Source organism: Anarrhichthys ocellatus, unplaced genomic scaffold (genome assembly GCF_004355925.1).
Source record: "Anarrhichthys ocellatus isolate YVR2014 unplaced genomic scaffold, GSC_Weel_1.0 scaffold11, whole genome shotgun sequence".
In the NCBI taxonomy this organism is placed as follows: domain Eukaryota; kingdom Metazoa; phylum Chordata; class Actinopteri; order Perciformes; family Anarhichadidae; genus Anarrhichthys; species Anarrhichthys ocellatus.
In genome coordinates, this window is record NW_022280041.1 from 372388 (window position 1) to 385094 (window position 12707).

The following is a 12707-nucleotide window of genomic DNA, read 5'->3' on the forward strand; positions in this document are numbered from 1 at the left end:
ATAATGGTTTGCTACACTAGAAATTATGAAAATTGCCATTAAAAACTATTTTTTATAGCACAGGTACATTTAGTCAATTATGGACTCATTGAAGGACTGAAATTAGTTAATAATCTGATTTTGTGCACAAAGTAATGCATCATATTTTACAAAGTACAATCTTAGAACAACCAACTTCAACTTTAAAATACAATCTAGTGAAGTAAAAAGTACAATATTTCCATCTGAGATGTGGGGGAGTAGAAGTATAACGCAGAAAAAGTAAATACTTGTGTACTTGGTTACTTTCCAACAGTAAAATATCAGAGTGTTGGCAGGTAGATAACTGAAGTTCAGACTGGATCCTAGGCAACATCACCGTGGTGCTTTCTATTTGCGTCACACTGGAAATGATCTTTCCATCGATCAAAAGGAGCTCAGAGCTTTAATGCTTCACTAATCTCTACTGGAACAAAGTTACACAAGCTGTTCTGAGGTTTAGTAAGTCGGTAAAAATGATTAAGGAAACCTGGCTGGGAAACTCCAGGTGGAAGAAGTGACGTCTCTTTGTCTCTTTCCATAACAACGGTCAGGCTCAATGACGTCCATTCAACTCCAAACAGCAAAGAAAACAACTGACTGACTGCTTAATCGTTCATTAACACTTCTGTTGCTGTTTATCATGATGAAAAAGACAGTTAGCAACACAACAACACTGTTCAGCCAAGAAAAGGTGTCACCGTATCGCTTCGTGAAGACATCTGGTAAAAGGATGTGGTAGCTAAACAAATCCGAAACAACTGAGCAAAAAGTTGGTCAACCAACCAGTTGCTAAACCCCTCCTCTGGGCAGCAACTGTCCAATCATAGCAATCAACTAAACGTGCAACAGTTTGTATATCTTAGGAAACGTTATTTCGCGTTTTTCGTGCGTCGCAAGTCCAGCAACAAATGGGAATTTTCGGTCGTAACATAAATAGTCTTCAATATAAACTTCTGTCTTCACAGGAAACAACGTAGTTAAGTTTAGGAAAAGATCGTGAAATACGTAGTTAAGTTTAGGAAAAGATCGTGAAATACGTAGTTAGGAAAAGATCGTGAAATACGTAGTTAGGTTTCGGATAAGATCGTGAAATACGTAGTTAGGTTCAGGAAAAGATGGTGAACACACGGAGCATTTTTTAGTATGCAATTAATTCATGTAAATACATATTTTTACTTTCATACAATTACACAGCAAATTTATATTTTTTCATGGCAAAGTTGATTTTTTCCGATTTGTTGCACCACAAATGAAGGCATCAACCAATCACGTGGTTTGAACACTATATTGTACAACACTTTGTAAACTCCAAAGCAGATAAGTGAAGACAGTCTGAAGCGTCAGTGAAGCAGGGCGTTGCTGTGGTTAGCCAACATTGCTCCGTAAACCTTCCCCGAATGAAAAAAGTTTAAAAAAGCAGCGAGGATTAACTGGTTTCTACTCTGATGCAACTCAGAACCACAAACTTTCAGATCTGTTCAGACAAAACTTAACCGTCTAGACATTATTCATCTGTTCCCTTCATCCCTCCTCTTCACACCTTCACTCCCTTTTCTTTTATCCTCCATCACCGTCCTCATCTTAAATCTTTGTCAGTCTGCAGTCTGTCCTCTTTACTCTTTCTCCCGGCCTTAATCGTCTCTATTATTTTCCATTTTCCTACATTTGCTATTTTCTATAATCATGTTCTGCAGGTCGACAGCTCCGTCCGTCTTGTTCCTCCTCTTCCTCAGAGTTCAGAGCATCCACTTGACTCACGGTGAGTATCTTAACTTGAAGAATCTTGCAGTTCAAGATAAATAGGAACCTAGTTGTCATAACGAGACCTTTTGTGATTATCTTGGAACAAAGCTTATTTTGTAACACGTTGTCTTGATGGCGGCTTAACTGGAAACAAAAGACGGGGACAAAAGAAAAACACACCTCAGAGCTGTCGTCATGAAATATGCATCATAGCCGACCGATCAGATAGCAGCACAGACAGCTTAATGCACACCGACACCAACAGACGACGGCACCGGTTAACCTCTGTACAGATAAGACAGCGTTCTCTGTCACGTAGAGTAAAGGAAACGGCTGGAAGGTAAACTTAATTAAAGGTACAAAGGGTTTAAAAAAAAAGCAACTGCAGCATGTAAGACAATGAATCTATCAACATCTGGCGATAGCAGTTATTATTCAGATTTATTCATTTCTTAGTGTATAACTGTCAGCAAGCTTATGGTATTTTTAATTTAATGATTAATGTTATTATAAAAACATGTTTGGGATCACTTTCTAGAGTTGGTTAGTTCTTTATTAAATTGATGGCACAGAAGCTTTACATTTCTTTTCGAGGACCAACACACAGCTGTTTGTAAATCCATTAGTTTGTTTGTAAAATAGATTGTTTCAAAATCAGGTAGCCGTTTAAAAATAAGAAATTTATTATTGATTTTTTGCAAAAACATACAATCATGCAACTGGTTCCTGGTGTCCTGTAACTCATCAGGCTCTTCCTCACATGAACTTGCAATGTTTGATTTATTTGATTAATTCAACATGATCTCTTAATCTCTTAACCTCCGCCTCCTCTTTGATTTGTAGAAAATTGTAAGAAATTGCGGCATGATATTTTAATTTATACAATGCCCGCTATTAACAGCAAGTTGTTTTTAATTTGTAGTGTTAACACATGGCTGTAGAGACCACTGACCCATAGTGCCTTGTCATACCTCTAATCTACCTCCATCAGCTCGGTCCGTCTCCTCTCTGCTGGGTTTTGAGCCTCCAGAAATCGATGGTTCTCCTGTGGACATCTGCAGGATGTTCTTTGTCGCCACGCCAGCACCAGCTACCACAACTACAGAAACAACCACAACCACACCCATCACCAAGAAGGTAATAAAATCATGAAGCCTCTCTGAAGCTGTAGCCTCACTGTGTCCCAAAAATGGACCTCCAAAGTCACCAACACCCAAAGCCTTTCAAGGCTAACAAGCGAGCTCATTTAAAAAGCCCTTTGTTGATCATCTACAACTCATGTACTGTGTGCTCAGTATTAATATGCAATTTTCGTATGTTCCTTGGATGGCATGCTAACACATGGTTTTCTTCTAAATTGGTGAACTTTAATAATTAATGGTTTTAATATGTGTGTTTATAGGCTATACGGTGAAATTGTCTTTCCCTAAATTACATGAAGGGGATCAGGGGGCGACCCCTCTGGTTGTATAGAAGTCTATGAGAAAATGAGTCTACTTCTCTCTTGATTTATTACCTCAGTAAACATTGTAAACATGAGTTTATGGTCTCAATCTCTAGTTTCAAGTCTTCTTCAATACAGCATGATGTTCATTTAGTACATGATGGTCCATTTAGAGTCAAACAGACCATAAAGCAGGGGATGCTTTAGGGCGGGGCTACTGTGATTGACCAGAGACATATACAGCATCTCTACGTCACTCCTTAGTCCAAATATGGTTCACTGGTTGTAAAAAAAGTCAAGATAGCGATGGCCAAAACACCAAACTTAAGGCTTCCAAACGTCAGTCTACAAACTAATGGGTGACACCACGATGACTACGTCCACTTCTTATAAACAGTCTATGGTGCATCTGTGTTTGAAAGTGCTCCAAAAATAAACTTGCCATGTCCGATTTTAATGTCTTATGTATCATTTTCCAACAGGTCGTCACCACAACCAAAAAACCAGCTCCACCAAGGAAACCAGAAACCAAAAACACTGGAACACCAATCAGGCCACAGCCAGCTCCAGTAGGACCGATCACCGACAGCCTCCTGGCCAATGGCAGAGGACATGCGGCTGGTTCTCTACCAGGGTTTACCCGTTTCATCTCTCCGCCAATGGGAGGGCTGCCTCACAAAGGTTACGGTGTGACATCAGATAGCGACGAATCAGATAGCGATGAATCAGATAGCGACGAATCAGATGCAGCGCCGCTGAAAAGAGCTGGAAGGACCAACGAGAAGAGACGGCCAATAGATTCGCTTTCTTCAGAGGACTCAAGTGATGAGTCTTAAACTTTTAGGTTTCAAACAAAGAGGTTAATTATATTTAGTTTTATGAAGAGTTTCTTTACAGTTTAGCACATCTGTTGGTTTGTTAATGGGTAAGTGTATTCTCTGCAAAGGGATTTCCTTCAAAAAATGTCCCAAATCCCAAGATTACCACTAAATATAGCAGCCAGAAAAGTTGCAATGCACGAGAGGCCAAATATTGTCGCTTCCTGCTTCACTAGTAAATATTTAGTAAGTTGTTGCTCGTAAATGTTCTAAAATATCAAGCAAAGTTTACATGTATGTATGTTAGCTTACAGCTGTTAGCTTTGCTGTTCCCACCAACCAAAACAACCAATCTTCATCTTTAAAAAGCTTCTTTATTCTTATAATGTCTGTTAAACGCCTTTAAATGTACAAATACTGTGTGAATAATCTGTTAGCTGCTTTAAAAAGGTGTTTCGTAATAAAACAAACATGAAAACTGTAAATAATAAAATGTATTTTATTCTTGTCTTTACACCATTATTTTCTTAATGTTTGACAAATGAACAGGACCTGTAAGATTGCAGAAAGTTGTGAGCTTTACCTAAAATGGACCAGGGTAGCTACTCATAGAAATGTTAAGGTTTCATTGCATTAAAATAAAGGGGTGCACGTCTGAATGGGGCCTTTGTTAAGGTGTTTGTGTGTCAGTACTGTTGTGTCCGTGCTGCTCTGGTTCTGATGGAGGAACTGGTTGTTTGTCTTTCCTCTGATCCTTGGAAGTGCCTTTGTTGTGTTTGCCTGAGAAAACAAAATATTGTTTGATGTAAAAATTGTGAGATAAAGTATGGACATTTTTTCCTGATGGTAAATATGGTTCATAATATCTCCAATGCATCTGAATGGACTTTCTGTTCGTCATTGTTTTGGAGCCAAAGTCCTGAAATGCTTGTTTTTTAATTGGCTTGGCAAACATTTGTTTGACTCAGTCAGCACTTCTTCACACAAGATCTTAAAGAAACCTAAACTTTGAGGCATTTCACCATTCTTGTTTGTTGAAAGTGTGTTCAGTTCAAATGAACATGAGGAAAGGCTTTTGATTGATTGATCGGCTACTTAGACCAGACCAACATGGCGGCTCGTCTGGAAACTTTCTATTATACTACGAAAATAGTTCACTGAAATCTGTTTCTAAACACTACTGAGGTGAAAAATAAGCCATGTAGTTGTTGAAGAGTTGTTATTGGGATGAGTAATTCGTTCAATCTTAAAATAATTATGTACAGAGTCTTGTGCCTTTGCCTTTTCCCAATCATCCTTCTTGCTCTGAATTCAATGTTTTATGCTAAAGATCAACATGGTAGTTGGTTGGCTTGGTTCCATTCTTAGAACTCTTCATGAGGATTTAAGGACTTTTGGAAAACATCAATGGATGGAATTATGGGAAATTCGCTTCCGGAACCACAGGGTTCAAAAAGTGGGCGGTCACAGTTGAGCTCTGTGGTAATGTGTGTTTGTGTACCTTCTCTTCCTTTGACCTCCGGCAGCACTGAGCTCCTCAGATCTGGGAAATGGATGCCTGACTTCTTTTTGGTCGCTGAAATGCCTCCACTGTTGCCGAGGTTACATCGATCGGACAGGAAGGAGCGCTCGCTGGTCAGATTCTTCTCTGACACCTGAAAGGAGAGACGGTGGTGACACATTCAAATTCAAAGTGATTCTGTTGTAAAGTAAGTGAAACACGCACTGTTACCTGTGCAGATAGAGATCCCGTAACGTGGCTTGACAGTCGACCATAAACACCACCGTGATGCCTCGGATGGTCAACACACCTGTGACAAACACAAAGAAACACATTTGATCATACATTTGATTACCAATAAACAGTTGTAGTTAAGGCTCTCAAGCTTGAATGGAACCCAAAGGAAATATATTTTCGTGCGTGGTTTGATCCTAACATTTTGAACATTACTAAATGAATGAGATCAGAACAGCTGCACAGGTTGTTGTATGCCAACTTTCAGAATTCAACTGCTTCTAGTAACTTCTACTTCAGCCTCTGAGTCAAGGTAAAATGACTTTAACAATACCACCAAGCAAATATTGGGCTTAAGCCGGAATTACTCTTTGGTGCGTTTGAATATTTGTACTTGTGTGTGAGAAGTACCTAAAGCTGTGGGTCCCCGAGTGGAAACCTGCCCCCAGGGAAAGGTGATCGCTGGCAGCCGGGCTGACGACACAGAAGGAAGGAACAAGGGGTGTGGAGGATGGAGGAAGAGGTGGAGGTGGTGGAGAGGAAGGATGTACACTGAAGTCAAACTCATCATCGTCTGCCGTGTCCCTGTTGTGAAAGACTGAGCTTCTTGTCGAAGCTTTGGGGTCTGGAGTTGCTGTAGAGGTGAATGAAGTCGAATCCGCGATTGTGGATATATTTGTTGTGTCGTCACTTCCTGGGTTGTCGCTTTTCTTTCTTGCCTCTGTAGGAAATGTAGTTTTCTTTAGGGTCATTGTTGCGTTGGACTTTGTTGGCTTTTTAGGGTCTCCGATCAAAGATTTGAAGTGAGGGGGTTTCACGGGTTTTACGTCAGGTTGAGCTTTATTACCGTTTCTCTTTTGCTCAATATTTGAGCTTCTAGAAACCTTTGAGGTTTGATTTATTAAAGACTTGGTTGTCGCACTGATGGAACCAGGAAGCGCTAAGTCCTCCCTGTTCTCTTTGTCTGAGACTTTCAATGTTTTCAGAATAGCGGTCCCTCCTGACGCGTTGGTTTTAGGGATTTCATTCAGCATGGAGGTTGAGGTTGTTCTGAATTCTGAGGTGAAATTCTGATGGACACTGGACGGCTCCAAGAACTCAGGACTCCCTTTGTAATGTCCACCTGAAGCATCAGATATCTCAGTTTGATTTGCAGCTGTTTTGGTCGCCGGGCTCATCTTCAAGCATCCGTGATCTTCCTTAAGGTCCTTGTTTGAAGTATTACAACTATCCTGCTGCGTTTTGGTTGCGATAGACACTTCTGTAAGTTCCCTGTCTGGAAGGCCTCTCGAAGGTTTGTTGGGTACACATGCGGTGTCATTTGTGGGTTTAATGTTTGAAGATGAGCTAGTTTTGGACAACATTGTATTTGAGGTTCCTTTAGGTAGTGTTGTAGTGCTGTGGACAGGACTGGCCTCTATAACAACTGTGGAGGACTGCCTTGAAACATCTGAGGTTAGAGTCTTTGAAGGGCTGTTGGAAAAGGATGTGTTGTTTTGGGTAATTTTTGGGCCAAAGTTTGAGTTAGTCTTGGGTGGTCTGGGGTTTGAGGGAAAGACCTTTGGACATTCAGGTGGCCCTCTTTGTTTTGTCTCCATGTTAGAATGATGCTCCGAAGTTATAGTTATCTTGCATGGCTTGGTGACTGAAGGGATAGTTGGGGTAGCCACCTCAATGTGGTCATTGCTCGACGGTTGAGACGCTTTAAATGTCAAGCTTGTCTCTACTTGATCACTGTTTGCTATTTTAGAAGTTACAGCTGAGGCACCTTCAAGGTATTCTGAAGTGGAAAATTTAGTCATTTTCTGTTCAGTGGTTGATGTCATGGAAGCTTTTGGAGATAAACTCCCATTTGCATGGTCAGTGATTGAGCTTTTCGACAATTTGGGCACTTTTGAGGTTGAGTTGTTCTGGCTCTTCCCAAAGTCTTGACTTGGCTCAGATTTTGATGATGTCCTGATCCCCATCACATTTCTCTCAGTCACACTTGACACAATGTAGTCTGAGTAACTAAAATGCAAGCTACTAGAATCTCTGTCTTTTGTATCCATAGTTTTCACATGGTCTTGCCTTGGCTCTGGAGAAGCAACTTTCACATGTTTAGGTTCAGCTGCCACAGTGTCACTGTCTTTCAGATCTGTTGCAGTCTTGGCAACCTCCAATGAATCAGAATTAAGGGTTTTTATTGTGGCTTTTCCTGCTTTACCTCTCATGACCACAGTCGTCTTTGCTGCAATATTGATCATTTTTGCGCCTGATGTTTTGGCTTGTTTGGTGGACATCGAAGGTTCCGAGGTGTTCCGAATAGTTTTAGAAAGCTTCAAAGGTTGCTTTCCTTTTGTTTCCTTGTTGACTTTTTCATGTACACCTTCAGGTTGCTTCTTTTCTTTGCTTTGTCGGTTCTTGTCATCCCCTTCGTTCCTTTCTCGTCTTGGAGTTTTAGATATTTTGGGGAAGGTAGAGTTTTCTCTGTGGTCTTTTTGGATCTTGGCATTCAGCTCATCCAAAAATCTGTATAGATACAAGGAAAGATGAACAAGGTCAGTTACTCAAATTTGGAGGCGACTCAACAATCAAAATGTCGGTGGTTTGACTCCTGGTATCACTACTGATCTGTCTAACACAGATTTAAAGGTGTGCCAGCTACTCCAAGAAATTCCCTCCAAACGTGTTCACAAGAATGGACCGGACAAACTTACATTCGGTCACCACTGTCGCCGGCACAAAGGCATAACAGTCAAATTAAATAATATTTTAGATACAATAAGCTCTGGTGGATGCATTAGTAGTATCTTTGTAAAAGTAAACCAAATGTGTTAAACTACAAAGATACCTGATGTGGAAAGAGTCTTGTGTGAACAGAGGATGTTCTTGCAGTTCTGAACACTGAGCTCGTCTTTCTGGATCCATCTGGAGACAACTCTGGAAGAGAGAACACAAAAGTACTACTGATTTTGATATATGTTGTACTTAGGATCTGAAAGTGACAAATACCAAATAGATTCATAGCTGGCACCTCAATTCAGTTCAAATGAAAAAAACTACTGATACAGATAGCAGCAGTATGAAGTGAGTACCAAAGAATTTTGGTACCGGTATGAAAGCTGCAAGACCTCGAATAGCTGCTCGATGTTGCAAAGATTCCTAAAAGCTTTCAATTTAAAACCCACACATCGGCACGATTTTCAGTTGACTGAAATGTGCTTTTGTTGATTGTGTAGTTAGTTTGAATTGTGATATCTAAGTCAAAGTCTAAACTGTACCAGAGCCAGGTCCTGGGCGGCGGGTGCGATTGTAGGGAAGCGCTGCTCCAGTCGGACTCTGGCAGAATATTCAGGCAGTGTGACTCCGGAAAAGACAGGATTCCTGCAGAACAACTCCTGGTGATGAGCTGTCAGGTTACCTAGGAGAACCCCAAAAGAGTACAACTGTGTTGGGACAGTTAAAAGAGGAGATTTTGCGTATTTAAAAAAAAATCTAAATTGTGTGCTTACCGAAGCACCGGACGATGTGGTAAATTTGGTCGAGGTCGGAGTCTCCGGGAAACAGGGGCTGACCCGTTAACATCTCTAATAATAGACAACCAACAGCCCACACGTCTACCGGTCTACACACACACACACACACACACACACACACACACACACACACACACACACACACACACACACCTGTTAACATCTGTATCAACAGACAACATACACCAACGCATCGTCAGGTGCACACACTGACACCTACTTGCCATACTTGGTGTCTCCCACCAGGAGTTCAGGTGCTCTGTACCAGCGAGTGGCCACATAGTCCGTATAGACGACCCCCTCAGCTGGCGCTGCCATGGTCCGGGCAAAGCCAAAGTCGCATATCTTAACCACGCCCCCCTGAGAGATGAGTATGTTCTCCGGTTTGATGTCACGGTGGATGATCTAGGAAGGAAACAGATGATAAAACTACGGGACAATGTGGTAATCTGGCAGCCGCATTGAGAAGACTCTCTGACGGAGTTCGTCCTCACGTTCTGCTGGTGGCAGAAGGCCGCGGCCCTCAGGATCTGGTAGAGGTACCGCCGGCTGGTGTTCAGGTCCAGTCCGCTCGGGTTCTGCTCCAGATCATCCAGAAGGGTTCGCTCCACGAACTCGAACACAAGGTACCAGCGGCGGCGGCGCTTCCACACTTCCAGAAGGTTCACCAGGTTGTCGTGACGCAGTTGCTTGATGGTTAAAAGGATGAGAACGAACAAATTAGCTTTTTATTAAAGTATAGGGCTGGAATATATGGAGAAAATCAAATATCACAGAACTTTTGATCAAATACCTCGTATTGGTACGTTCACAGAATATTTACACAATAATATTTTTGATAAATAATTATCGGTGATGTTTGTAAAATGATTAACATGGTCCAATGGAGGCTACATTTACAAACATGTCGATGGAAAGCTAGTTTTTGACTGTGAATCTTCTAGAATTAAGTGTCATGACCGACTGGCTGCCTTTGTGTTTTGCTTCGCTCGGGTTTTAGCCTCATGCAGACTCATTGATGGAGCGGCTGATGGATGGATTGACAGTCACCCTCAGCAGCTTGATCTCCCTCAGGGCGATCTTCTTCACCGTCTTATCGTCGTCTGAGTCCACGAACTTCTTGATGGCGACGAGGCGGCCGGATTCTCGGTGACGGCACTTCAGCACGGTGCCGTAGCTTCCCTCGCCGACCAGACCCAGAGACTCGTAACGCTCCATCAAACACTACGGGAACCAAAACACATCGAGACATCTCTCAACAATACATTCGACTCTTCTATTACTGCTGTAAATAGTTCAGAATCTACTGTGAACACTTGATCTGACAATCAGCCAAACAAACAGCTTCAAGAACTGAATTTAGAAAGAGGCAAAAACAATTAGAAGACAATAAGAAGGAAAAGTAACAAAGATGAGTTGTATGAAATTAGAAAACATGAAAGAAAAAACTAAATAAAGACAATTACACAAAGTTATAAAAAAGCACAATGAACTAAAAGTAAAGGAAAATATGCAAACAGTGTGTAAGAGATCATTATATTATACAATCATGTATAATATATTCATCTATTAGAATTCCACTAGTGAGGAAATATTCAGATTTTTTTACTTTGGTAAAATAATACATTATAAATAGTCCTGCATTCAAATAAAGCATAAAAATGTTAACGACAAAATGTACTTTTATAAGTAAATCTACTATAACTGTAAGAGTACTAGTAGTAATAATACCTATCAATAACATATTTTGGTCCCGATTAACAATTTTACAAAAGGAATGCACACAATAAAGAATGAACAACAAGGCATTCAATTTAATAGGAAACACAAAATAATCAAACAAGTGTCACGACAAAGACATGAGTTATATTATAAATACTTTAGAATCTATTTGGATAATTCATCAAGTCATGTTTCATGTTAAACCATCAATAGTCATCACTATTAAATACAAACCTGATTATTATTTGATGAGGTGAGAGATATAATTTCTGAACATAGTTGTGCATTAAGTCGCCTTATTTTCATGTATTAAATCAGAGTTATGGCTTCATGTAATATATATTTAATCAGCTTACAATTAATAGATCTATAGACTGTTTCTCTTCTGCCCACAATAAAAACCGAACCGTCTCAGTTTTAATACTTTAACATCATTTTTATTATTATACTTTTACTGAAGGAACATTTTAAAAGCAGGACTTTTACTGAAGTAAAGGATCTGAATACTTCCTCCACCACTGAGCGTATTTCATACAATACTAACCATTATTAATATATTAACTATAAGCAGTAAACGTTACACACACACACACACACACTCACGTGCAGGTGAATTCTGTTATCGGTTAAATCGCCGCGTGAACTTCCGTTATCAACACTGGAGAAACGTTTTGTTTGTGAACGTGTGTGTGTCGTCTCACAGTCACCGGAGACCCGACAACTCGACCCTCCGTGTGTGTGTGTGTGTGTGTGCGCGTGTGTCACGCATCACGTTGCCCTGGTGACGCCTCCCACGCAGAGCGACGGAACGTGACGTCACCGCGTAGAAGAATACTAAACCTAAATCTGTGACGTTATTTCTAATAAAACATGTTGATGTTATTTTGAGTCTCTTTGAATTAAGAAATATAGCAGAACATGTAAATAAGTGAAGTACAAGTACATGAAAACATCAGTACATCAGAGAGCTCTCTGTTGGATGTCGTCACGTGATAATAAACCAGAATGTTTTATAATAGATCCTCAAAAACCAACGAGGAATAATGAGGACCAGGTGACGTCATCATCGTTGGTTCTGCAGAGCTTGTTAAAGACAGAAGCTCTCTAGCGCCCCCTGCTGACAGCATCACTGCTGCTGTTTGTTTGTCTACTTTAGGATACTGATGAAGTCTAAACACAGTCCTGCACTACATCCCTTCATGAATGATGTGATGTTCAGATTTTGGTAAAAATGTTTAATCTTATATAATTAACTTATTAAATCCACAGTGAAATTAAAGCTTGTTTTCATTATTAAGGACATTTATGCAAGTATACAAACATTTAGAACAGACATTTATTTAAAAGAAATGTAAAATAAACCATTTCCTCAACATATTGTAGACTATAGGTGCTTTTTATCCCCTAATGGGAGAACGCAGTAAAAGTACTCACACTTCACTTTAAAACAACTACCATCGTACAACTAATAGTATCAATTGTCTAATATTGTGTTTGAATGAGAGCTTCAAATGTGCAATATTAAGACAAAGCTACAATTGATATTGTGTGTTTGTATGAAGGTTAAAAGAAGCATCTGTGAAAAAGTTATCTGCAAAGACTTAAATGAAAAATATAGATATTTACAATGACATCATAGCGTCGGTGTGCATTCATGAGAACAGTAAAATAATAAACAGTAAAATAATAATAAACAGTAAAATAAT

The 12707-nt window shown here is 40.1% G+C and overlaps 1 protein-coding gene across 2 annotated transcripts; it reads right to left on the reverse strand.

Annotated features, from left to right (window-relative positions):
- Nucleotides 1–4503: 4503 nt before the first annotated feature.
- Nucleotides 4504–12663, reverse strand: LOC116385511 (serine/threonine-protein kinase BUR1-like). Of its 2 annotated transcripts, none has more exons than XM_031851031.1 (11): nucleotides 11605–12663; nucleotides 10330–10503; nucleotides 9774–9968; nucleotides 9509–9684; nucleotides 9256–9368; nucleotides 9025–9164; nucleotides 8595–8683; nucleotides 6173–8272; nucleotides 5759–5837; nucleotides 5528–5681; nucleotides 4504–4806 (listed from the first exon to the last, which is right to left on the reverse strand). In XM_031851031.1, exons 2-11 carry the CDS (start codon nucleotides 10495–10497, stop codon nucleotides 4697–4699), a joined length of 3324 nt encoding a protein of 1107 aa, XP_031706891.1. In that variant the 5' UTR covers nucleotides 10498–10503; nucleotides 11605–12663; the 3' UTR covers nucleotides 4504–4696. The 2 variants fall into 2 exon arrangements, with proteins under 2 accessions (XP_031706891.1, XP_031706892.1); XM_031851032.1 differs by having other exon boundaries at nucleotides 9500–9684.
- Nucleotides 12664–12707: the final 44 nt, after the last annotated feature.